Source organism: Bradysia coprophila, unplaced genomic scaffold (genome assembly GCF_014529535.1).
Source record: "Bradysia coprophila strain Holo2 unplaced genomic scaffold, BU_Bcop_v1 contig_138, whole genome shotgun sequence".
Taxonomy (NCBI): Eukaryota; Metazoa; Arthropoda; class Insecta; order Diptera; family Sciaridae; genus Bradysia; species Bradysia coprophila.
The window spans coordinates 7,547,210-7,574,752 of record NW_023503409.1 but is presented as its reverse complement, the minus strand read 5'-3'; the positions used below and the strand labels follow the sequence as shown (position 1 = coordinate 7,574,752).

Here is a 27,543-nt window from a genome sequence, read left to right as displayed (position 1 = left end):
TTGTGGAAAATTCCACTGAAAATACTAAAATGGTTGCCAATGGCTTCGTGTTCACATAAAATAATTGCGATTATCAGCGGTGGCCCCTTTTACACCAACACATATTCACGAAAACATTTCCAACATTAACATTGTAAGTGCCAACAACGCACGCCATATATATATTCAACCTATCTAGCACGACGACCAAAGCGATCGGATCAATAAAAACATCGTTTTCAGGGAACTGCATTAGGGGAACGGGAAAGTGTACAATTTTGCCTTGTATAGGTCATGATGGGTGTGGTTCTGTATTCGAAAAGGTTTCCTGTTGTTTTTCGTTGTTGTTGTTGTGATATTGACGAAATAGAATACTATGAGGGTGATGTGACGATACGATTGAATAGCGCCAGAAAAATGTAGAGAAAACACCAGAGGGGGGCACATTTTATAATTTCATACATTTTTAGGGTGATCTTTTTCTTCTTTCTTTTTTTTCTTTGTGTACATACTGGCTGTTACTGAGTTGAGGATACATGTATATATACGAGAGTTTAACACACAGAGACCAGCATATTAATCCGATGTTATCTGAAATGGAAAAATATTTTCATGAACAAAGAAAAGTTTATGTGCGATCACGGTAACGTATGCCTGTTACAGTCGCACAGCGTTATACTGTACATGCATTCATATATATACGTCAAATCGACGAAACCGGTTTTATGTACATGAAACAATATTGCAGACGTTGGCAGACTCCACAATATTGATTCTCATTTGGTAGTGGTGGTAGCAACATGAAATGTGCGTCATTTTCTCGAAAAGAGTGTGTAGCTTTGTTCAACAACTAGGAACATATTTACCTATCGTTGTTGAAAACTTAGAAACAACATTTTTTTTGTGCTGATATCAAAATGGTACCGCCTTATGATAGTTATGCGCATGGTTCAAATAACGAACGAACATTTTTTTGTTGTTGTTGTTGTGAGACGGTCTATGTACAGAGAGACCGTTCGTGTTGATTTTCTATATTTTATGGCTTCTAGAAAATTAAATTCAAAAAATATCAGATCAGAATAGCGCATGATTGCAAAAAAAAATGACTTATGTGTGTAGCAAAGAGGTTCTTCTCGGATGACACGACTGCGTTTTATAAGTTTTCGAATAGAATTACATCTTTTCACCGCAAGGAATATGATCTTTAGGTTTCATTATGGCTGCCGGTTTCATGTAAATAAAATTGAGGGCTTGCTGGAAAAGAAAATTCGATAAGTACCGGGATCAGCTATTTTGGCAGCAGCCATTTTGGAAGGAAAATGATCCCTGAAAAGTTTTAACATTTAGGTCTATTTTCCGGAGACAAAGATTCGTCCCGTGAAAGTTTGCTCAAATCAGTTCCATCTTAAACAGCCAGTCACTTATGCGACTTATACAAAACAGTAGACACGCATTTCTTCAGTAATTTCCTACAACTTTTATGTACCATTACGGTATCGTTACACTCCAAAGTGCTACAACAGTATACCTATCTAAACAGAGAAAAGTGTGACTTTGATCGACTTTGTTATGATCAGCACACATAAAAATGTATTATTTTGAACTTATATCTACTCCGATAACCGTGAATATATAGAAATCATGTGATTCGAATTTCCACTAAAATGAAACAATTGCTGAACTTGATAATTGCTGTGTTGGTTTTCCAATATTCAATGTTTTAAAGTGGCAAAAAAAATTACAGATTGCGTTTTGCCGAAAGGCATCAATGGTCACCAATGGTCATATGCCTGAAATAAGTTGTAGAAAAACAACAAAAAATTTCCATTTGAATGGCTTTGACCTGCCACTAAATTCAGACGTGTGTACAGTCAGAGTCAGTTTGGTTAATTACGATCGAGGAAACGAGGACATGTGTCAGTCCCCTAATTGCTGAGCCGTAAAATAATTTACACGGATTATGATACTTACCTACAACGAAATATATTTTACCTGAAAATTACCAACATTCTCAATGTTGTATGGAATTTGACCTCTATTTTTCAGTAAATTTTGTGAAAGCCTCCATTTGTTCGTAGTTTGTTTTCTTCTTCTTCTTTGCTTCACGAAAACACGAAAATACACATAGAAGTGAAATGTATAATTTCAACCGAATATAATAAAAACCATACAAGAATCTACCTAAAACCCAAAGTACTCATATTAGCAGTGTAGCTGAACTTTCAAGAATTTCACATTATTGCGGCTGGCAAAATGCTATATTTAAAAGTGGTATAGGTACCTACAATGAAACAACCATTTTTCCAACATTAAAAAAGCTTCAGATCGTTGTGTGCGTGAGTTGCTTGAAGTCAATTTTTTTTTACTTATATTTCATTTTCTGGTTTTTTTTTCTACCATAATTTTTTCTTACATTGTACATCTGCCTCTTTTAGTATACACATTTTGAGACGCAGTCTATGTCCCATGTTAAATACAGTTTTTTTTTTCATTACTTTACCCACATTCAATTTTATTTCATCTCAAATATGGTAACAGTTGACGATTTCGGGATCGTCATATCGGAAAAGTATGCTCGTGATGTACCTATATATACATGTGAAACCGTTGAAACGTTTTAGCGCTTCGGTATAGAAAAAGAAAAAAACGAAACAACAAAATTTCACACAAAGCACCTTTTAAACTTGAACGACTCAAAAGTACAGTCATGATTCCCATGTATATTAAACTTTTATGTGGAGAATGCCTCACAAATTGTTGATATAAATGTTGAGTGCCTTCTTCTCCCCCATTTTCTCTTTACCCAAGCACAACACATATTTCACACACATATATTCACCAACAACGAATCGGCTTCAACGAGCTTACGATGATATTGTTTTTTTGTTCCTACAAATAAATGGAAAAAAAAAGAAATCGTCTCTTTCGAATCGAATATACGAGCCCATTAAGGTTAGAGTGGAGCAATAGATTTTCTGATTTTCTCTTGGTTGGCTCCGGTTCATAATAACATGCTGTGTGTATGTGTGAGTTTGTGTGTTAGTTGCTCGTGTACGTATACGTATATTTCCCCGAATTGTGCTGTTGAATTTCCGTTGCGTCACACATTGCCAAGCCCAAACCGAAAAGAAAACCAACAGCAATATTGAGCTTCGGCAACACATTCACTACTCACTAAACAACGCGACACCAAGTAGTACAGAAGAACAACGCAGCATAAAACCCTTTTTCAATTCTTGAACAAATTTCAATCAGTCGCCATATTGAAAGTGCTGAACAAAGTGATTTTCATGAAAAGTTTAGCAAGTCAAATCTTTGCATTCGTTTAATTTTAGTGATAAAAAAACATTAATTTGATAAAACCGAATTGGATGCGATCAAAATTTTTGTGATATTTTAATTGGAAAATTAATGGATTTCGGTTTTTCGGTGAAGTGGGTCAGAGTGCATTCGAATTAATATATGCCATCTTTGTGAAACATAAAATGCATTTCTGTGAAATCATGTTCTTCAACGTTAATTAACAATTCAATATCAAAAGTCGCTAGAGAAAAATGTAAGTTCCACGAAATCATAATTTCCGCATAAAATAAGTTGGGAAAATTTTTCATGATTTTTTTTTCTTCTTCTTTTGTCTCCATATTTAATGTTGGCGTCATGTCCGCCATTATGTGAAAATGAAAAAAAAAATCGTGTTCGTGAGTATTGATTTTAGTGATGGCTGGTTCGGTCAGCCAAACATATTTCTCCTCATTACTCATTTTAACATAGGCATCATATATCTATATGTCGGTTTACTGCTCGGTTGAATATAGGTACCGCTCCTGGTATATGTGTTGAAAATCTGAAAAGTTTAGTCGTTCCATACGTCTGAGTATGTTATTTTTTTCGCTGATGTTTTTTTTTATTATTTATTATTATAAAAGCTGCCGTGACATAAACTTGACCTTCAATATTTATTATCGTAAACGTTTAACGTTTTTTTTTTATTTTCTGGTCTTACATTATACGTTTGCTCAAAGCATATCACGTCTTTATTGTCGTATTTTATTATGTGGCTGTTAGGTCGACGAAAAACGATTATTTGAATTTGTTGTCGCGTTTCTCTCAATTTAGATAAAATAAATACTTTTCAGCGCTAAAACATTGTTTAACAAAAAAAATCCTTCTCTCTAATTTACAGAAGAAATACTAAAGAAAATCGTTTCAAAATGGACGATGACCAACAGTTCTGTCTCCGATGGAACAACCATCAAAGCACACTCATAAGTGTGTTCGACACATTATTGGAAAATGGCACACTCGTAGACTGTACGTTAGCAGCCGAAGGAAAATTCCTGAAAGCACATAAAGTTGTATTATCAGCATGCAGTCCGTATTTTGCGGTAAGTTTCGACAATTTTTACAATTTTTTAAAATTCAATTTTTTTTGTGATTCGATTTCGTGAAAGAAACATTAATTTGTCCGGGCAACGTATGACACTTTGAATTTTTAGTAAAAATATTTTTCGTGACTACATCAACATATTACTGGCAAATTGAAAGCTAAAAAACGTTTTTTTCCGCTTTAATTCGGTTACAGGCTCTGCTATCTCAACAATACGATAAACATCCCATTTTCATCCTAAAAGACATTAAATTCCAAGAACTTCGAGCCATGATGGATTACATGTACAGGGGTGAAGTGAACATCTCCCAAGATCAACTTGCCGCTCTACTCAAGGCAGCTGAATCATTGCAAATCAAAGGTTTATCAGAAAGTCGTGGTGGATCAACGCAAAAGAACGAAAACGTCGTTCAAAAGCAACCTGTACCTGTCGTTTCAAAATCTGGCCTTACTATCGAACACAAACGGCCAGCCAATAAACATCCCACCTCTGCTGCCACTGAATCTGATGTATCCATGTCACGTGAAGGTTCTACTAGTCCGACATCACGTAAACGAAAAAAGTTCCGACGACGTAGCATTGAAGTAAACAACATGGACAATCACGACCAACTGTCCAACTCATCGTCGCAATCGCAGTCCATCCATATGACAAGTATACCAATGACTGCCGCTTCACAAATTACCTCAGCTACCTCCGCCGCAAATGTATTGAACGTTACCAAAAAGACTGATCATCATGATTCGAAAAAGGATATGGAACAAAGTCAAGCGGATGATGACGAAGATGATGACAAAAATGACCTTGAACCGCCGGCACAACGACAAAAGCACGACATGGACGTCTCTCATATCAAAGAAAAAATGCAATCCACTCATTCGGAATTGTTGATTGAACCAAAAAATGAATACGATGATGGACAAGATGAGACTGTTGAGGACTTGACACTGGACGATGAAGAATTGTTAGAGGATTTGGATCAAGCTGGACCAAGTCACGGTGGCGAAGGTTCTAGTCAAGGTGAGAATATCGTTCCTTTTCGCTCATCTTTTTTGTTGGTTGTCAATGGACCACACACACACCCGAGCCAATTGAATTTCGTTTTGCTAATTTTTCGCTTCTCCCGTCCGCCCTCATCCAGGTTATGCACAATGGCAAGTCGGTCAAAATCAGGATGAAGTATTTTTAGCAGCACAGGAAGCGGCCGGACAACATCGCGATGCTCAAGGTAGGTTTCAAAAACCTTTTTTCACAATACGATTACGTGAACGGTTCAAATGCATTATTCATCAAACAAAACAAAAATAAAAAATTATGGAAAAGCGCTCGCTCTACGCCCTTTGATATTTCCATTCGGCGGTCGTACTTGTATTTCTATTCAAAATTCAGTAATATTTTATACTGCAAAACGTATTCAAAACTTGCTGGTAATCCTTGCATAAAATATCAATTTATACTAACGATGATTATGCAGTTTTTCATTGAAAAGCAGCTACAACAATTACATTTTAAAATAAATTCAATTTATTTTCGCGTTTGTGCTATGCCTTAATGCTATGCACAGACCAACAACGGTACGCGCGCGCGCATTCATATAATGCTATATACCTTGATTAATATGCAATTGAACATTGTTTGATGTCATGAATCGTATTAAAACAACATTGCAGTTCTACATAAGATTTTTGGATGAAACCAAAGAACATGATGAAATGAAAAAAATTTTTGTTGCGTGGAAAAACCATTCCAAGTCGCTTGATTTTGTACGTGTAGAAATTTGAAATCTTTTTTTTTTTCGTGTGGAACAACATTATACACAATGCGTTTACATAGATAGGCCTACAACATTTCGAAAATCGTCGTCGTTTTATAAGAAGTAGAAGAAAAAGAACTCAACTCTCGTTATATTCAAATAACCATACATTGATGCACACAGCCAAGCACCGAGATGTTTTATTTATTTATTTTTTTCATTCTTTAACTGACTGCTGCTTCAGCAAAATAACCCATTAAGATTGTATTTTACTTCATACATTTCGTTGTGTGCACGTACGTGCGATCACACAATTTTGTTCTAGAATATCATTTTGAGTCCTCGATTGGAGTGTTGCTATACACTATAGTACGAAAGAAGCAAAAAAAAAAATTGAAATATTTTAATCAACATTTTTCTATGTGAAGACCGCGTCGCATATATGTATGGGTGTGTTGTTGTTCGGGCTAGCAAAGAGCAGAATATTATAAAGTGGTTTTTTAACACGATGAAAAGCTTAAGTTATGTCGATGAGTATCACACACGTTATGCGAATAATATATCAACCCGAGTGTGGGTGTGGAATCGCCATATAAACATTGAATGTTGTACATTTGGTGTATATTATAGAGTGTGCTCTAAAAAAACAGACATGTGGGAAATATTATATTCATTTTGTCGTTTTTTTTTCATTATTTCGAAGACGACGAGACGAGTGTACAGCAGAAAACCAGTTTTTGAGGTGCTGCTCATTTTTTTTTCTCTTAAACAAATTCTGTTCGTAAACTAAAGCTTAATATGAAAACGATGGCACCAAATGTTGTTCAAAGTAATGAAATACAATTTTGCTCATATTACTTATGTGCACAAAAATTTAACGAGAGAAGCGAAACAGTACACACACAAACACACGAAACACCTCTCCCCTTTTTTCGTAAACGGCCACAGAATTTTTATTATGAAAAAAGAAAGAAATTTTACTGTTTTTTTTTGTGTGAAAACATGCGATTCCAATGTTGATTTGTGCGAAAGTAGACCGTCCTTTTACAACAAATTGATCATCATTTCAACCCATACACGATCATGCGATAATTTATTGTAACGCTTTCAAAGTTCATTGAAATATGAAACAACATTTTGCGACCGACGAGTATTGGATTTCGTTAAATAAATTGTTCAAACTTATCGAAGTGTTACATCCGCTTGTAAATATGTAATGGTAGAGCCTTCGACCGGTGAGGTACACCGAGGGATGCGCTTAGAAAGGTAGGGGAAAGGGGAGAGAAGAAATCGAAATAACTGAATTGATCCTCTGGCTTTATCCTAAGTTTTCATTTCTTCATTGATTGAGTGGCGATGTTCATTTTGTCAATGGACTTGTTGACACAACGGAATTATAAAATTAGAAATTCAAATTTACTCAGTGTGATAAGCTAACTGAATAATATATGCTGAAAGACCTATGATAATTATGTAAACAAGATATACTTCAAAGTCACTTTGTTCATAATTCATAATTTGTTTTGAGCAAAATGTTTATGTAGCTAAGGTCCCGCCGACAATGTCATTCGGATCAATTATTTTTTCCGTCACTGCTTGATACAGCCTTATGCAAATAAATTGATTTTTCAGAACACCTCTGAAAAACGGTTAGAATATAGAGAGAGAAAAAAAAGTCGGAGTTCAACTCAGTAATTTCCATTTTAAGTACAAAATCATCGAGCGAAATTACATAGTTTTCATAAAGTATGTTCTCTATCAATTAAAATTGAAATTGAAACAAGTTTTGAGAATGATTTATTAAATAATTATATTCTATTACGCGCGCATTTATTATGATAAACGGCAAAAATTTCATCATGTTGCTGCAATGTTAAACATAAAATTATTTTATTTTTTTTTGAATATTTTGTAATACGATAGTGGTGATTGTGTAGCTCATTTATACATAAAATACATGTAAAGTGTTCTCTAAGCCCCGGTTTTTATAATGATGCAAAACCAGATTTGTTGGCCATGATCTACGAGTGTATGTAGCATGGCTTTTCCCGTAATAATAAAAATTTCCATGTTTTGCTAATTGTGCACACAGAGTCGTTTATAATATAAATGCTCGGTGTGTTTACAATGACGTAATTCAATCACAATTTTTTTATGATATTGCATTGAGCTTGAAGCAGCCAAAGGTCTGGTCGAAGGCACTGGGAACACTTTAAATGCATTTTGTTCGTATTTAATTTTTGGTATTTGCTATTTTTAAACACATTTTTCATTTACAATTTTTTTTTATTAATCAATCTTCAACCAAACTACATCTTTCCGAAATAATATTTTAATTTTGTTATATTTTTTTCAAAAAATTAATATTTTTTTGGGAATCGGGTACTTTTATCGTTTAATTATTTTAAAAGAAAATCGAAAAGAAATTCATTTCATTTTTTTACACGTGTTTAATTGTCTGTTTATTTGTACAGCATGTAATTTTTGTCTTCTTTTTTTTTAGTCACTTACCGGGTATCTCGCGTTTTTTTCTTTATTATTTTTCTTAATTTCATTTTTTTTAATTAAATTAAAAACAAGAAAAAAACGAACTGAACAAGTTCGGTCAAATATGACTTACTGATAAAATTTGCGTTGTTTTTCCGCATTTGGTCAGAATTGTTCCTGTGTTGGGTCATTTTAATTAATTTCCCAAAACAACAATTCTGCCATTGAAAGACATCGCACTTATTATCCGGTAAAGCTCAATATTATTTGTGATCTGTGATTCATACGCATTAAACCACCCCCGCAATTTGGAGTATATGAAGATATACATTCGCGACAAAATGGCAATGGTCTTGGCAAAAACTGGCTTGGTCTCGTCTCAATGCAATCCACAGTGTACTACAGTCGCATGAAAAACGCGTCGAAAGGTATTTCTGTATGTAGCTGTAAATTTTAATTAATTTACAGTGAGGTAAATGCACTGTAGTACACTAAATAAAAAAAACAACGAACGAACGAACGATGGCACGTCAACTCCAATAAAATATGATAATCTCATTGGTTAATGGAATGGTTGGCAAAGAAAGGAGAGAAAAAAACGTAAAAGGAAATAGCTCATTTGTTTGGTATACAATCGTGAAGCTAATAAACACCCGGGTATAAGTATGAAACATGTTGTAAGTATTCCATCTTTGGACTGTATCGGTTCGGAGGTGATGCATTTCTTTATAATGCAATTTAAATTTTTTTTTTTTTTTATTTCTTTTGACAAACACACAGATAAATATTTCGTTTTCAGAGTCATTCGATTGAATGTTTTGTGCGGTTGTTGATGAAAATCGGTTTTTCTGTGTATTGTTGCATTGAAATGCCTTTCAAGCGCACGTTACGATTCGAATATTTCGTGGAAATGTTCGTTATGTAAAGTCACTTGAAAAAGGTAATTCATTTGGTAAATGACTGAAAACCAGTTTCATGTTCCAACCGAAAATTTTCCATTTGTTGTTATTATTTCTTATTCGAGGGAATATGTTTGATGATATCACTCGACAATATGCATATAAAACAATTTATGTCAAAGACCGTTGAGTACTTTACACAGTAATTCTTATTCGTATGCGTGTTCAGTTGATTTTATTGGATTTTTGAATTTTATCATCAAAAATATTCCGATCGAAAATTATTTTCGTAACGTAACGCTCCTCCAAATGCTCTCTTTAATATATCTCAAGTCCAACGCGAAAAATATCAGAAGTGATTTGTTTATCTCTTCGAAGACGTTCAATCAATTAGGTTTTGTACGTTTTGTGTTGGAATTGACCCTTAAAAATGTCCTTGAATAATAGATATTTCCCGAATTGTACCAAATCGAAAACATCTGCTTCAATTTCATTTTTAAGAGGTAAGAAAGCATAGGAATATAAAACTTAAATTGAAGTCGAACACTGGGAAAGCATTCAACGAATTCGACCAACACATTTCTTTATTATCCCCTGATATTACATCGAATTCTCTACGCATACAATCTGTCTCTGTCCTTTGTTCCTGTACATCCGGCGACATTATTTGGTATATTAAGAAGAAAGTAGTCAAAAAGGTAAGCTATTGAATTCTCAATGAAAAATTTAAAATTTATTTTCTTTTCAATTAGTATTTTCAATTGAATTTTTAAATAAAAAAAGAATTGATTTGGTGTCTCGATATTTATTTTAAAAAAAAATTATTTGGTCATTAATGCAACTCAGGTAAAAAATTGTGTTACAACGGGAAAAATTAACCAGAATTAAACCGGCCGCATATTTTTTTTTGTTTAAAATTTCAAATGAAAATGCTAAATGATTGTGGAAATTGGATCCGTTTTAAAATATGTTTTTTTTTGCAAAAAAAAAAAGTTTTTTGTTTCGATTTTGTTCCCCGGATCATTTTGACGAAACCAAATTGATGAAGTGTCTTCTCAATATACCAAATGATTTCGTTTTTATCTATTTTGTTGTTCGTTATTTCCGAAACGTAACTTCTTTCAATTTATTTTTTAATTTGTTTTTTTTTACAAAAAGACTTTCATAATTATTCGATTAATTTCAAACACAAGAAATCTTTTAGATTGTTAAAATGCGCTTACGATTTGGTAAATTGTGCAAAATATATTACAACGGCCCACATACCACGAATCATCTAGCAATCAGTTTCCGATATTATTTTTAGAATTATTTTATTTTTTGGAGAAAATAAAAATATTTATCGACTGTGTTTTACTGCGATAGGTTTACCCAATTAGGAAAAGAGTTCTTAGAACCTATTAACATTTCCACGTTTCAGTCATTTTTCTTAAATTATTTGTCGTCAGACACACATCAAAATTCCATTGTGCATAATACAGTAAACCGTCTCACTTGATACATAAATTTATAGCTGTCTCTGTCTCACTTGATACATAAATTCATAGCCGTCTAACATGACACAAAAATGAATAGCTCCATCTCACATAAAATTCATAGCCGTCTCACTTGACGCATATAAATTCAAAGCCGTCTCACTTGACACATTCATACCCGTTTCTCTTGATAAATAAACCGTCTCCCTTCAACCTTTTTTATTTCGGTATTTGAAAAGAGATGGCTATATACACTCGTCAACATAATCCGTGTTCATATCTAAGAAAATGTCTCCAGTCTCCATCTTTCATATGCATTTATGCGGTATCCGAAAGAGATCACTATATTTAACTCTGTGACCTTTCGCTCTCAAAAAAATCTAAGAACGTTTCGCATACACGCACGGAATTTCGTTTTTACCTCCAACACTGTTATACCCGATCTACAAACGAAATATATACTTCTTTCGCATAATGTTATGCTTCGTGTATAAATGACCAGATATGTATTTTACCAACACTATCTCGTACTATCTCTCTCTTTTTCTGACCATCGGCACGAATTCTTTTTCACTCGAAGAAACAGTGTGTTCGAGTGTTTTGTGTGGCTCTATTTCTTTCTAAAATAGGCTTTCCGTTTCATTCATTCCGAAATTTAAATACATCTCTCAATAAGTAGGTAAATAGAATTCGAAATAAAACTCAACCCGATGCTCTGTGTCTGAAATTATTTAGAGTAAAAATAGGTAACATCATCCGCGATAAGATAGTGGATAATCTCTCATTTGCGAATGTATCAATCCGATAAGCACTCACGTTAGCTTTAACTGCTCTACATAAAAACCAGGGACCCGGTCGATGAATACCTATACCACTGTTTCAGTTGAAATGTTGATGCAGCATGGCTGGAATATAAATTATATCATTGTAGTGTGTTGCATACCAATTTATTGATGAAATAAATAAAAGAAAAATTAAAAACTAAATTTTTGAGTTGTACTTTTTCCCTTCAAAGAATCTTAGAGAAATGTAGTCTTGTAAAGAATTTCGGAAATCTTTAAGTTAGAATCATTTCATAAGAAAAAGATTTACCAAAATCTTGCCAATTATAACTTTCAAGGGATAGTGAAGTGTTCGCAAGCACTATCAAACTTATCCAGAATTTTCCAAAAGAAGAACGTTCAGAAATATTTTCCGAAAGCGTTAATTTAGTACGCTAAATACTTAAACAAATTGGAAAGAAGCCAGTAATGGAGCTTTATAGATATTATGCTTCAACAAAATAAAAAAAGTTTCGGTAAGTGTGTCTGATGAGATGAGTTTGGTTTCCACACATCGACATTTGATTGGATTCAGGACTAAAAACGCTGAGCGATGAGCAATTTAAAAGAAGTTTCGAAAGGCACCTGAGAATTTGTCTTATCAGCTATCAGTGTAATATAAGGGCTACCATTCCATAAAGTAAAATCAAAGCAAACTTTCGTTAGGCTCAGTAATCATGTCTCAAATGAAATAGAGAATTTAGTCAATAGTAGTAGGGATGTTAATAAGGGTAAGCCATCAATCACTTGAAAGCCTCAATAGTGTAGCTTTAAGTTGGATTTCCGAACGGATGTGAAGAAAGGATAAAAAAGATTAGTTTAGGTTTTCCATTCTGAAATCTTTTAAGACGCCTGACTTAATTAGGTATATTTTTCGAAACATTTAAGAAAGGCACTGCACCGCGTCGTGCGTTCGTTTGAAGCTAAGATAACGTCAAAAAATATTCAGCCGTATCGCCTTACTGTGATGGACGATTAAACGGGACGAAAGCTAGAAGAAAGCGCCGGTTTCCTTATTTAATTTATCTGTTCCGTTTGATTTCTTAGAAGAATTTAAAGTTTTTTTTTTTAAATTATTTTTTGCATTCAGACGTGTTTTTCGATGTTAAGTTTTGCACTGTTCAACGTTGCTTACATTATAATTTGGAATGATTGTGAACGTAGGGATGAAATTGAATGAGACATCAACCTGAATTTTGACTCGTTTCTTAGGTGGATTTACCGCTTTCGAAAGGCTAAACGATAACGTACCCACGAAATATGAACTTTTCCGTCGTTGTGTAGCACGTCGTGGTCAACGGAAGAGAAATAATGTTTGCTTTAATCTAAGGGCAGACAGGTACCATCCTTTTTTTTGCGTATTAACATAATTTTGATTAAATTAATGCTCCAATGAACGTTTCTTTGCAGCCAGATAAGATATCCCTGTAAAAACTGCGGGAAAATGTACAAACATCGAGGAAATTTGCACCGTCATACCAAATTTGAGTGCGGAAACATTGCTCTGTTCTCTTGTCAATTTTGCGGTCGCAAATTTTCACAGTATTGCAATTTGACGAGACATATTTCGTCACAACATGCCGAAGTAAAAATCAAAGGACGATGAGAGTATAACATTACCGATGGTACTGAGCGCGTCTAAAAGACAAATTTTGATATTCGATTGATAAGTTACCTTTAATTTATATAAAGAAAACGTATTCACTATAACCCATCAAATATTTGGATACTACAAATAAATGCATTCCTCTGATGAAAACAGTTTATTTTGAATAAAGGAAATTTCAACAAAATTAACATTTCATTTTGTAGAAACGCCACCGCAAAAATTATTTGTGGTTATCAATAGCATACCCACGAATTCAATTAAAAATTTTTATAAATTATAATTTGCCTTGCTTGACTGTGTGCGTGTGAATTTTATTTGTCAGTCTTTAACCAATAACAAATCGAAGGATGAATAAATCAATTTAATTGAATTTCAGGCTCGATATCCTCAATATTGACAAAAACCTTTATGGACTCTTCTGGCGCAATGATGTTTTCATGTTTTCGATGCAATCGAGTCTATCAACACATGAAAACCTTAAATCGCCACTTAAGACACGAATGTGGCAAAGGGAAGCAATTTATTTGCGTTTTTTGCGGTCATCGGACACAGCGAAGTGATCGATTGCTGACGCATATACGCAGTCAGCATCCGAAATTAGCTCAAGACTTTCCGAAACGTCGTCGTCAGAGTATGATAATGGAAATGAAGAAGGAAATGGAAATCACAAACTATTTATAGTCAAACTAATTTTTGATAAGTTACGTGTTGGCGGAGGAGATGCGCATTGTGCGGGAAAAAGACTGAAAGCAAGGAATGCTTTACATTAAAACAATGTTGAATCTGTTATTTCTTCAGAATTTTTTCGTATCCATAGAGTGGCTACTCTATAGACCAGATACGTAGTACACTCGATTTTCCCATTTACAGCAGGAAAATACAGAGATATGGAGATGAATAAAGCGATTGTATTATATGTGAATCGCTTGGAAAATTGTCTCCGTTTCAGAGAATCTAAGGTTGGTTTCATGCCACCTACCTTAAAATGTAATGGTTTTGTAGGAGCTTTTTGAATGAACCGATAGTATTTTCAGGTGCCAGATCTCATGTTCTCTTTCACCATACCTTTTTCTACTTGAAGGTGTAACAAAAACTTCTTTGCTTTCCTACTGAAAGCTCACTCTCTCTCTATTAAAAGAAACGCCATGTGAAGACCATTTTGCGACTGGCTTTGCATATGGACTTTGCACGAATACAAATTATCCCGTAGATGCGATTAACTCTTCATTTCCATCGTATTCTGACTTTTGTTTTCAATTCAATCAATTTAACCCTGAAAACACTCGCAGCATTGAAAACCGATTTTCGATTCTTTGTGAGTTTTCGGAGTATGGAGCTGTTAACACACGTTTCCTTTTGTAGTTAGAGTATTTGAAATAGTGAAACGATTTGTTATATTTAATTCACATTGTTTACAAGAAGAAAAATTGTACCAAAGAAAACCAAAAATTATTTTTAGGAGTTGAGTGTAGTTCTTAAGGCTAATTTTAGATTTTAAAGTTTAAATCGTCTAATTTATATAAAAAGTAACCAAGTCTAGTCTATTTATGCCAAAACAAATTATACTTTTTTTCAATAAAATACATAAATTATATTTTCACATGAATTTTGTATGTTTATGTGTTTGATTTCGATGTGCATAAGTGATTAGGGGTGACAGCAATAATTTTGTTAATTTTTTAAATTAAGGACAAGCGGTAGGTTTGATAAAATTACACGAACACACGCGTGAGTGGAGTGGAAAATAGTACTCGGAAGTATCTATGAGAAAGCTACTTCTCGTCTTTACCTTTTTTAATTTTATTTTAATTTGTTCAAACCTTTTGATTTCCATTAGTTTTAGACTGCCTTTTAGCTTAAAGTGTCTTCACTTCTATTAGCAGCGGAGATCGGTAAGAGCCCGCAAACATCTATACAATTTAGTGAACTTTATCTATCATGGCTTTTGGTTTTTTGTTTTATTGCATTTTGATGTTTTAGCCGGCAAATTAGAAAAGTAAAAACTGACAACGAATTTCCCTCTTCATTTTTACCGCCAATTACATTATATCGCCACCACTAACCCTTCAATTTCGTTATACTTTCAGAAAACTTTCGAACAGTACAAATGGATGCAAAAATCATTGAGTTTGTGTCTGCAGCCGATGACGGCGATTTCCTATCGAAACCGTCGAACGACGAAGATCTCATCAAAGCCACATACTTGCCGAAAGTGCAACGCTTTTTCTGTCCGTCGTGCAATGTTAAATACACAAAATTGAAATATCTGAAAACGCATTTAAAGAGTTGCGGTCAATCGTTCCAGTGTGAAAACTGTCCGGCCGTTTACAAGCAAAAGCGTTCGCTGGTCGTGCATATGAAAAAGAGCCATTCGATGTGCGAATCGGACGGCGATTATTTTGATGACAATTCGTTTAAGAAATTGGAATACATTGAAGAGGAAAAATGTTTTGTAAAGAAATCGCTGCACAAATTTCCAAATTAAATAAATTTGTTTTAACTCTTTTCTAAATTGACTGTCGATTGTTGTTCAATTTTTACATATTTTAACAAAAGCGTCCCACCTATACCTTTTCTGCGCATACCGCACATTGTATAATGCCAAAATGCTTCCCGATACTAAATATGCGAGAAACTGAAATTAAACACAAATTACAGATAATCATACCACCAGCAGCGTTTCATCGTCGACAATATTTGAACCGGAAGTTACCATTCAGAAACTTATGAAATGCTGTTGCGTTGGCAGTAATTGTTCCAGCTGCCCGGTGCCGACACACTTTCGTTCCGCATCCAATATCAATGGATTATTTCTGCCAAAGAAAAATCAGCCCAGTGTTTACCAGTGTACCCATTGTTTGTTTGCGTGTACGTGGAAATATGATCTGAAATTGCATTTGAAACAAAAGCATGGAATACATCAGACAATCTAATTGTGGAAGTTGTGACTAAAAATATTTGTTATGGTTTTTATCAGATAATTAAAAGTTTACGAAAAAAAAATTGAACAAAGCTTTATGATTTGGTGACACCCCGACACCCGTAATTGATTTCGGTTCAAGAAAGAACGAAACATTCTCACCGAATTTTATCGATGTGAAATAACTGAGGGGAAAAATCAATTTCGGATTATTCTACCAATTGCCTCTCTCCATGAGTTTGGATAAAGATTTATGTGCATCAGTATCAGTATTAAGTTCACTGTCACTATAGTCTTCAGTGAACACAAATATGATTTTATCGGATAGAATCTTTGACGACCGAATGGCTAGAATCTTTGACGACCGAATGGCTAGAATCACACATCATAACTTGACTTTGAAAGTGTACGAAATATTCTCGGAATGCAAAGTTATATCAAAGGAAGGTCAATGTTTGCCTGGAGCAAGAAAAAGTTTATTCTGTTTGGTATAGTTTGCCGAGGATATTTCGTACCTTCACAAGACTCAATAGTCTAATCCTCTTCTTACAATTTATACAGCAACATTTTTCCCGCGTGAATTAAGTTGATCGTTACTTGGTACTACCGTAAATACGACCACTTATGCGTTAACGACGTCTACAAATTTTTACGAGTCATTGTCCCTCCTTCCACATATTTCCTATGCCTTCCATAACGCTGCTTCCTCAACATGTTTACCTCCCATCTCTTTTCCCAATGGACGTCGTTACTCCATGCATGAGACCCTAAGTAAAATTTCCTTTTAGTGTTTCTTTGAGCATGTATCCTAGAGTCAGACCAAATTTTTTTTTGTTTGTTTCATTTTTGATTTTTTTTTTATTTTGTAATTTTTGTTTTTAAATTTCATTTATCCATTAATTTATTTATTTTTTTTTCTGTTTTTATTAACATCATTTCCAGAAAAACTAACTTGTACTCCATCTGTATTCTTTAACTCTGACACGGCTGAACGTTTCTTTTGTACCACTTGCGGTAAAAATTATTTACGAAAACGACATCTCCAACGTCACAAACGAGATGAATGTATTGGCATACCTCCACGATTCGAATGTGAATTGTGTCCATCGAAATTTCGACGAAAATACCATTTGGTGCGACACTTAAACACTCGGCATGGAATACCACCAGCTATTGAACCGAAACCAAAGAGACCAAAGGAAAATATTGAAACCTCCTCTACTGGCGGTAATACGTTGACGGGTAACGCGGTTAATAATTTTAGTGTAGATGCCATTATGATGAAAAATGAGGATAAAATACCCGACATTCATTTCCTTGAAGATTTACAAAAGAAATGGATTCTACAATATCCGGAAGCTTTATTGAAATCGCGCCAAATACAAACTCTTAATTTTTAAGCGGGGCATCATGTCACAAAAATATTGTCCGAGATAGTTGGTGCATATCAGTCGCTCTTTGGTTACGACATTTTCATTTTAGGCCTATAACTCGCATTGTAGAGATACCAAAAGTGTACAGGACGACGGAACAAATTCAAAATTTAAACTTTCCAGAAGAAACTTTGTATTTTAATGTTCATCTCTACGATCTTCAATCAACCAACAAATATTGAAACTTAGGTCTCTTGAGTGCGACTGGTATGCATTTAGAAGATTTCGGCTTTTGATAATGTTTAAATTAAAAAGTATTTTTTTACACCGAAGAATTCTATGACAGAGGCGGCAAGAGTTCACTATAATTTTTTTTCTATATTAGAGAGATTGCGATTTTGACCCATAATTATAGGTCAACGTAAAACCTGGAAGTGATAAATTTTACGTACAGTTTTACGTCGTCTTATAATTGTTTCATTGACAAAAAAAGTTGAAAATCTTACCTGTTGCAGGTAACTTTGTCTGCAGGTAACCTACAATATCTGTCACAGCTGCAGCTCACCATATGAAAAATACAGCTGTTGCAGATAAAATAGATTACCTCAAGACAAAATTACCTGCAACAGGTAAGATTTTCAACTCTTTTTTGTCAGTGTAGTGAAACTGGCAATATATTTATTAATTACTTGTAAATCAACTGAAGAATCTGTGTCAATTCAAGAAGATTTGATTAAGTTTCTTGATGTGAATCTCTTCACCAGTATGCCTCTTCGGTAGAAATCTAAACTTTAAACCAAAAATTTTTTACTTTTTTTTTGGATCTCATAGAATAAGTGTAACTGTGACTATATTAAGACGATAAACCGTAGACAACCGTATTAAAGTGAGCGAAATGTTGACCCAATTTTACGATATGAGACATCATCAAACATGCGATCGTTTAACAAAATAATCTAAATGCAAGTGCCTAAACAGAAAATTAAAATTAAATTTCGTATTCAACGTTCGGATACTTCAATCTTAATATTTAAATCATTCCCTGTGGCTACGGTTTTATAAAAACATTTCAAGAAAAAAAACAATTTTTTTTGCTACTTTAATGCTTTCCATGGAAAAGCTGCCATTCGGAAAATGGACTTGCTGTATTTTTAAGCATCAAGTAATTTTCAATGATCTCCTTGCTAATTTTAATCTTTTATACTTTAAACTTCTTATTTGTTTTTAAACTTAAGTTTAATTATAATTTATGTTACTTTTCATTTATAATTTTGGTATTTTCTCCATGACTCGTTTGATTTAATCTTGTAATCCAAATGTATTAATAACTTACTTTACTTTCAATAAAAAAAAAGAAAAATTTATTTTTTTTTGTTTTTTTACTCTTCTCATTGTTTAAAAAACGAAAATTCTTTCTCCTGTTTAATTAATATTTTTGTTATTTTCTTTATATTTTTTTCGTTTTTTTTTATTTACTTTTTAATTTTTATTATTTTTTCCTTCTTTTAACTCAATTAAAAAAAATTTCATTTTAGAAATTGATCCGAATCGATTTACTTGTATACAATGTCGTAAGACGTATTCGTCTAAAGGGAGTTTACAAAGGCATATAAAGTACGAGTGTCCTTTCAATGCAACATATGCCGCATTTCATTGTCCCTATTGTAATCACACCAGCCGACGGAAAGATCATCTCAAGTGTCATATTCTGACTCACATCAAAGTTGATAAGAAATGAATTTTGTTTAGAATCGTTGAACCGATGATAAAGCGAAGATATTGTCTTTTTTTTGTTTTATTGGTGAGAAAAAATGTTTAGTTGCGTAAGTTTAATTTATTTGATTCAATTTACAATTTATTTCATTCAAACGTTAATTTTATGTTCGAAATTTAATTAAATTCAATATGTGATTACTCCATCAACAAGCTTTTCGATCTTAGATCGCTTTTGAGAAGCAAAATTAATAATTAAATAATTTTTTATTCATTGGCCAAAAATATTTCGTTACTCATTGTGTTAAAAATAACTTTTTTTTTGTTTAATTGAGCGCAGATTTATATTTTACGTTTAAGTTCAATACGATGAAATTTTTAAAGATTACAAATAAAAAATCGTTACCAATTAAAAGAGTTTAAAAAATTGTTATCTCGTTTTTTGATTCTCTAAAGTTTAATTTAATTTTAATGTTTTTAGAAATTGTTTTAATTAATTTGTTGTTTCCATTTACAGAAAAATGGGCAAAAATGTGCTTTCCGGAGAAGTACTATGCTTGTACGATGTCTGTTAAGCAGGGTCGGACTGGCCACCTGACAGCTTATCGGGCGATCTTTGAAGTAACAGCCGAAGGTATTTTTGCTGGCACAAGCTGCATGGTCGCCCAATATGGCCAGTCCGAACCTGTTGTCAAGTTGTTCAAAATAACCAAAAGTGTGTATAACGGGGACTAAAGCAACCAAACTAATTTAATCAAGATACTTACATTGCCATGTAACAATTTATTTGTATGGCATTACTTTCATTAGTAAACATATGCTTTGCATCAAGTGATGGTCCATAATTAAATTACTTTGCTTGATACTCATTTTTGTTAAATTAATGTTTAACAAGAACGGTCCAGGGGGTGTTAACTAATGAGTGGAGAAGTTTGAAAGTTTTACGGGCTTTACGTCAAAGCGAAAATCGTAATCGCCTAACATTTCTCCTTATTGCTATTAGTATAACTTTCATAATCTAACAAAAATTAACCAAGGGTTTCTTTAAGCTTTCGGTACGCACTATTTAAAGCTAAGTAATTCTGAACTGCGAATGCACAATAAAAAGATGGACATTAGGGTACAGGCTTTTTATCTATCTTTGCACTTGGAATTATGATCTACTACTATACTTACTGGAAAATTGTATTGCTGCATCAAGTCCTAACTTCTCATTAATCTGTTTTTAACGTTTACACAATCATTTTGTTTTTTGTTAACATTTTATTTAATTTATTCATTTCAGAGCATTCAGAATTTTTTAGTAATGATAAACGACGTCACACGTGCATCGATTGCGGTAAATCGTATTCAGTCCGTGGTAATCTTAGTCGTCATCGGCGACAAGAATGTCCGTATAGCAAGACTGCAATCGATTTAAAGTGTTACTATTGCAATTATATGACCCGTCGGCAAGACACACTAAAGAAGCACATATCCACACACGTTAATGTTAAAAAAGACAATAGCTTTAGCGTTTAGATAGAAACTTGGTTTTTTTCTACTCATTTTTTATGTTTTTTTTTAATAAAAGAAAATTTAATTTTTTTTCGTTTCATTTGTTTTTTATTTGTTTTAGTCAAGTCACTCAAGTCATTCGTTGAATTTATTTACTAAGTCGTTCCATGGATGTCAGTTGAACAAAGAAACGTGTTCGGAGTTGTTGCAACATTTTTAACAAAATTTTTAATAAATTTTTTTCGAAAATACAAAACTTTGATTTTTTTTCTTTATATTTTAGATAGCTGGATCAACGCTTACGAAGAGCCAAAGAAAATGATCCGAACTTTTTATTGAAATCAAAATTAGTGGAATGAATGGTTGGATTCATATTCACCATTTTATGTAAAAGTCTAAGTATAAATATGTCAACATGACCTCACAGACAAGAAGTGAATGCACAAATTGTCCGCAAAAAATTTTGCAATGCAATCAATGTAATTGTGAGCTTATTTTCCAATTATATTCCACTTGCAGCACCTCATACAATGAACAAAAAAGACAAAAAGCACAATTTTATCATTTTTTTTGGATTGTATTCGAGTAACGTCCGTCGCCACAGAATATTGAAAATTCTTTTTTTTATAAATTCATTTGTTTTATGTTCAAATAAATGTTATTTAATTTCCAGATTTCTTTTTATTATTTTGTGCTTTATTGTAAATATTTTCCTAATTTCGTTTAACGGATTTTTGACTGACCATTTTTTTTCTTTTAATTTGTCCTTTCGTCCAAACAATGAAAATGATTAAACGAAAACCAAAAAACTGTATATTTCAGACGACAACAAGGATTATTACATCAGTTCACCACAACGTGATATGTGGTCCGATGCCAAATTCTCACATTTAGTTAAATTAGTTAACGATCTTGGCCGTTACGCTTGTCCAAGACAGTACTGTAATAAAAGCTACAAAGATGCCAGTTCGCTGCAAAGGCATATACGGTAATTTAAGTTGGTCTCGCCATTATTTCGTCATTTTCTTACAATTCAACTAACATTTTCCCCCTTTTTCTGTTTCTCTCATTTCAGTTACGAATGCGGTGGACAAAAGAATTTTCGCTGTATTATGTGTGGAAAAGGGTTTTCGCAGGGTTCGCATTTGAAACGGCACTTAGAATCCGGTGTTTGTGCTAAGTATTATTTATAGAACTTCCTGAAAAGTAACGGTACTAAGCGTCATCGTTTCCGGTTTCATGGGAAAAAGGGCGGGGGGGGGGGGTTACGTTTCATAATCGATCGCTTCGTTAAAAACGATAGTTGAGAACAGACAAAGGATTGAAATAGTCGGGGATGTGTACTGTACAGATGGAACACAACTTTACATATGAAAATTGCGCCTTTTTCGTAGGAAGTTGCTAATAAACTTACCTGACAGTATGCAGCTTTCGATACTGCTTCGATGAAGTACGGTCATGTGTTCTCAATTTTGTTTTCTGTTTTCGGTTAAAATTCCTTTGAAGCATTTTCTAAATCGGGACAATCATTGAACAAATTTTTATCAAGGAAAATGAAAAATTTTAATCCATAAAACGGATATCGTGACTACGCTTTCTTGTTTCTATTGTAAATCGTATACGAAGACATTTTATTTTAATTTCTATTTATTTATAAAAAATCAATCGAAAGTATAGACGGTGCTATATATTTCTCCATATCGTAGATTGGTGAACGATCAAATTTTTTTTTTGTTGAGAGTGTCAATGAAACACTTGAGTCTCGGTGTATAGCCGTTGCTAATTTTAGTTAGAAAAACAAACGCGAACAATGAATAGAACAAAATATAATTATGTTAAACGACACAATGTTAAGAAAATGTTAAAAAAAAGAAAATTAATTTTATTTGTGAAGAATCGAACCGTTGAAAATAAAAATAGAAAATTTACAAAATTTGACTTTTTCTTTTGTTTCATTAGAAGTAGTAGATTCAGCGACACAATGATGATAGATCTTCATTATAATACCTTTCTTATCTTTGTTCCAATTCATCATTTTAAAGTTTTATTGTGTTCTTCTTGTTATAGACAAAGTACCTTCGACAATTCAGATCATCTATGATCCGCTAGGTGCACCAACGGCAAAGACCATCAGCGTAAAAGCGCTAAATGTTCGACCGATCAGTGAATGCGATACGAGAATCATAAAAGATGTCGTTAGTTATCAACGCTTCGGACGCATACAGAACAATCCGTCATATAAGTGTCATTTGTGTGGCTTTAGTTGTGGCATCAAAGAGTCACTGTTGAATCACTTTAATAAAACGCATCCTCATTTATAAAAACTATGGTTTTTTCTTAGAATTGTTCCAATGTTTGATTTCGAATAAATTTTTTTCGTTTTTTTAATTTTATTTTTACTTTTTTGTTGCTTTTCTGATGGACGATTTTTTGTTTTTTTGTTTTTTTTTTAATCGACAGAACGCGTCTGTTATCAGGTAGGAACATCCGAAGTGGGTTAGCAGGATATTTTCCTCAATCGCATATTTGATGTAAATTGTCGTACAGAGATAGTGTAGAAGTGGATGCAAATACTTCCCCTAACGTCCGTCTATCTGAACAACTAACCAACCATTCATTTTCATTAAATTTTTCTTTTCGTATAATTTTTGGAATTTTTATTTTTTAATTTTGTTTTTTGTTTATTTCAATTTTCAAATTTTCGTCTTGCATTTTTTTCTTTTTCTCTGCTACAGGCATTTATCCGTTAGGACCGCATCGTAAAATCTCAAAAAAAGTCGTACAAACGGACTCAGCCACCGGCCATATATACAAATGTTTGAATGATTGCGGCAGATCTTATACCCTCTTGTCATCGCTTCAAAGGTAGCCATTGGATTTTTTTTATTGAATGATATGGGTTGAATTGTGATGAACAACAATTAATTAATTCCGAATTCCACAAAACCAGGCACATGCGATTAGAATGCGGCGTTCCAAAGAAGTTCTGGTGTTCGATATGTCTTAAATCTTATACCCGCAAAGACTCGTTAAAATACCATATGATCGACAAACACAGCACTTACAATGAGTTTAATTAATTAAGTAGAGAACCCTAAAGTCAAAGCGTTTATATCAAAGAATTTTTTTTTTGTTTTGTTTATTTTTTAGTTCTTATACACACACACGATCAAAATGTTATAAATGATTTATCTATAAAATTGTTAGTATTACATTGATTGTAAGCGATTTTTAAGTTAAAATTTTTGAATGTATATCCGAATCTTTGACATTTTCTTTAAATAAATTTTTTACATGTTTTTTTATGAAGTCTTGCTTTTTCATTCAAATTTACCTTCTGTTTCCGTCTCATCCAACTCGATTCATCCACATTAATAAATTTTGTTCAATTTTTAATTTTCAGACTCTGATGACCAAGTCACATACATTGAACACATGTGCAGCGACGGAGTCAGTGCAGCCGATTCCACGAAGCGATTCTACACATTCGATACATTACCGAACGTTCTTGTACCTGGCAGTAGTAACATTGTCATCCGAACGGATGACACAAGCGACAGTACCAATCTGAAATACGAAGTACACTTCCTACCAACAATACAACCAACCGTCGTCGGCGAAGCCGAGGAAGAATCATCGTCGCCAACACCAACCCTACAACCATCAACCGGAATCGATGATAAGCGAATAATGATCAGGAGCCGGAAACGTCCGGCCCATATGCAACCGCAACAGGATACGGAGCGGTTTCCATGTCCGCGATGTGGTCGCGATTATTCACAAAGTAAAAATATGCGTCGTCACTATAGATTAGAGTGTGGCCAGACGCCACGTTATCCGTGCAATTTTTGTCAGCTGCGGTTCAAGCGAAACAATCAACTCAAGAATCATGTCATGATTAAACATTGCTTTTCAAATGCCCAAAATTACAACAATTAGAAATTGACTGTTGCATATATTACAAAGAGAAACGTTAAAAAAATAAAAAAAATTTAATTGATGAAATTCAAAAATGAGAAAATTTAATTTGAAAAGAATGAACAAGACAAATATAGCTGTACCACACCCACTTATACTTTACACTGCTAATGATACGCAATTCTTATGTTTCAGATGACCATCAAGATTGTCAGTGGATCGATTCCATAACCCGCCTCAATAATATCGAACGCTTCAAGTTGAAGCCGGACGAACAGCACGTTTGTCCAAAATGTGGTAAAAGTTACACATACAAAAGAAATCTTAAGCGTCACTTAAGGCACGAGTGCGGCGTTCAACCGACACAGCATTGTGCACATTGCCCGTATGTGACACGCTACAAACATAGTTTGAGAGCCCATATCCAAACTCAACACGAATGAATTATTTAAATGTTATCGTAGATCGTGATTAAAAACCAGTAAATTATTAACGGATTGACTGACTGACTTTTCCTTTGATTCAAGTGTAGTTGAGTAATCTACAAGTGCTGTCTTTAAGGTGCTGCATATCTTTTGATTTATAGAATCGGCGTTATATCGTGCCTCTTGTTGCAAATATTTATTCTTTCGATCATGCAGTAAAACATGTTCCACAATGTCCACACATTTTAATTTAAACACGACCCAATTTCGATTTTTCTTTCGATTTGTTATTACTTGAACCTTAAATCCATCAACAGTTAAATGGATACAAAAAATAATTTAAAAAATGAATTTTTAGGTCCAATCCCAATTGCCCATCTGGATGATAAGCCGTGGACTATAAAACGAAAAATTTACCCAGTCGCTGTCGCAAAGAAAATTGTTACTTCACCTGTTAGATCTAAGGAAATCATTCAGGCCAAAAAGTGTCTGGAAGTCGCCAAACTACTCATGCAGGCCAATCAAATGGTTAAAAAACGATTATGTCGCAAGTCTTTTGCAAACAAAAAATGAAATAAATGAAAAAAGTGAAAATATTTTGATTGAAACGAAAACCTCCGTCTTTTGAATGTAAAATTTGTGTTTTGTTGCCGTAATCAGTATCCGTAGTAAATGATTGTACTTTCGTTTATATTTCTCATTGCAATGATGATTACTATTTAACGAAACATCGTCTAATTGCCCTTTGCTTTAACAAAATTTGAATTATTTCAGGATCATCCAACACCAAACAGGAGGACATTGTTATGAACGAATCTTTACTCGAATCCGAAGACATAATTATATCACGAAAAGGAAATAACTTCGTCTTGAAAACTGCGCTGAAAACATATGGCACATCAGTCATCAAGAGCGCTCCCGTCAAACGCAAGGATACCGAACAAGTCGTTAAGAAAATCAGTACGGATTGCGGTAATATTGGAATTATAATGATCGTCCGGGGTCACCTTTTTCAACAGAATATTTTGCTTTCTTCCAATACAGATCTCTTCACCGTTGACACTACCGACAAACCTAAGGCCAAATCATTTCTATCCGACGCCAAAGTGACCATCAGCTCTATTCCAAAACCAAAGTCCATCGTTGTCATTAAAAACAAAAATAAAGCGGAGGAAACATCCGTTGATATTATCGACGATTTCTCGACGGAATACCGCGAAATCGATGAAGTCGACGACATTGATCTGGTCGACGCCGACGGTCCCGGTGTAACCATCAAATCTGATGGTACCGAAGTCCATAAATATTCGATCGTTGCGGTCGGTTCGTCGAAGAAGCAAGAGATCGTGCTGAACGATTGCAGTAATTCGTCGTTTCATTATGACATCAACAGTGAAAATTCCCTAACCGAGTACGACGATCAACGTGAATTGTATGCATGCCGTCATTGCGGCAAAAAATATCGCTGGAAATCGACCTTACGCCGTCACGAATCGGTCGAGTGTGGCAACAAAGAGCCACGATACTCATGCCCGTACTGTGAATATAAGGCTAAACAACGCGGCAATTTGGGCGTGCATGTGCGTAAGCATCATCCCGATCGGCCACAGTTGCAAAGCTCGCGGAAGCGTTCGACTAAATTGGACGATTCCGTTGCTAATATCAAAGAGGAAGTTATGATGTAATGGGATTTTGTGTGTTTTGAAATGAGGAGGAGAAATTGATTTATTTTTGTAAACTTACTTATGCAGCAACCGCGTTTCTGATTGCGAAACGTTTACGATTATTCGTTCGATTTTTTACGATTAAACTAACTTTAGTTAACGGATGTCCTAATTATATTTCTTGATAATTCTTGAGTCGATTTATTTGTGAACATCTCTACAAACACAGAATTGTCAACCAAATTATGGTTAATTCGATCAATGATTAAAATTTGTGAATTTTTTTTCGACCATTTTCGAGGAATTAATTTTTTGTAGCGTTTTTTTTGGAAAATTTACGAAACGTTTGGAAAGTAGTTTTCCACAACAAAAATAGTCCCCCGGATTAAGTTGTAACGATAGACTTAAGTAATTTCGTTCTGATTCTTTTTAAAATTTCAGATTAATAATTAACTAGAGAAATAAGTAAAATCATAACTGCAGCGTTAAGAGTATGTATGTACGCTACACATGTAAGGTAGAATAAATTACATTCAAATAAAAGTTTAAAAATTAAAATATAGAACGCCGAATGGAAACGTTTAATTTTTTTTCTGATTTCTAGGAAAAATGGAGCATCTAC

At 33.8% G+C, this 27,543-nt stretch overlaps 1 protein-coding gene across 23 annotated transcripts in view; it reads left to right on the top strand.

Annotated features, from left to right (window-relative positions):
• LOC119073839 (longitudinals lacking protein, isoforms A/B/D/L) overlaps positions 1–27,543 on the top strand; it is a 144,156-nt gene that overhangs the window by 1,690 nt on the left and 114,923 nt on the right. For 14 of the 23 annotated variants that reach the window (XM_037179665.1, XM_037179666.1, XM_037179673.1 and 11 more), the window contains exons 2-4: positions 4,163–4,364; positions 4,562–5,387; positions 5,509–5,595. In XM_037179665.1, coding sequence (XP_037035560.1) covers positions 4,191–4,364; positions 4,562–5,387; positions 5,509–5,595 — 1,087 coding nt within the window. In that variant the 5' untranslated portion in view covers positions 4,163–4,190. Of the gene's footprint in view, positions 1–2,905; positions 3,536–4,162; positions 4,365–4,561; positions 5,388–5,508; positions 5,596–17,273; positions 18,215–24,317; positions 24,699–25,027; positions 25,291–26,031; positions 26,230–26,301; positions 27,494–27,543 lie in introns of those variants that run through there. The other 9 variants (XM_037179677.1, XM_037179669.1, XM_037179657.1 and 6 more) reach the window with 7 other exon arrangements.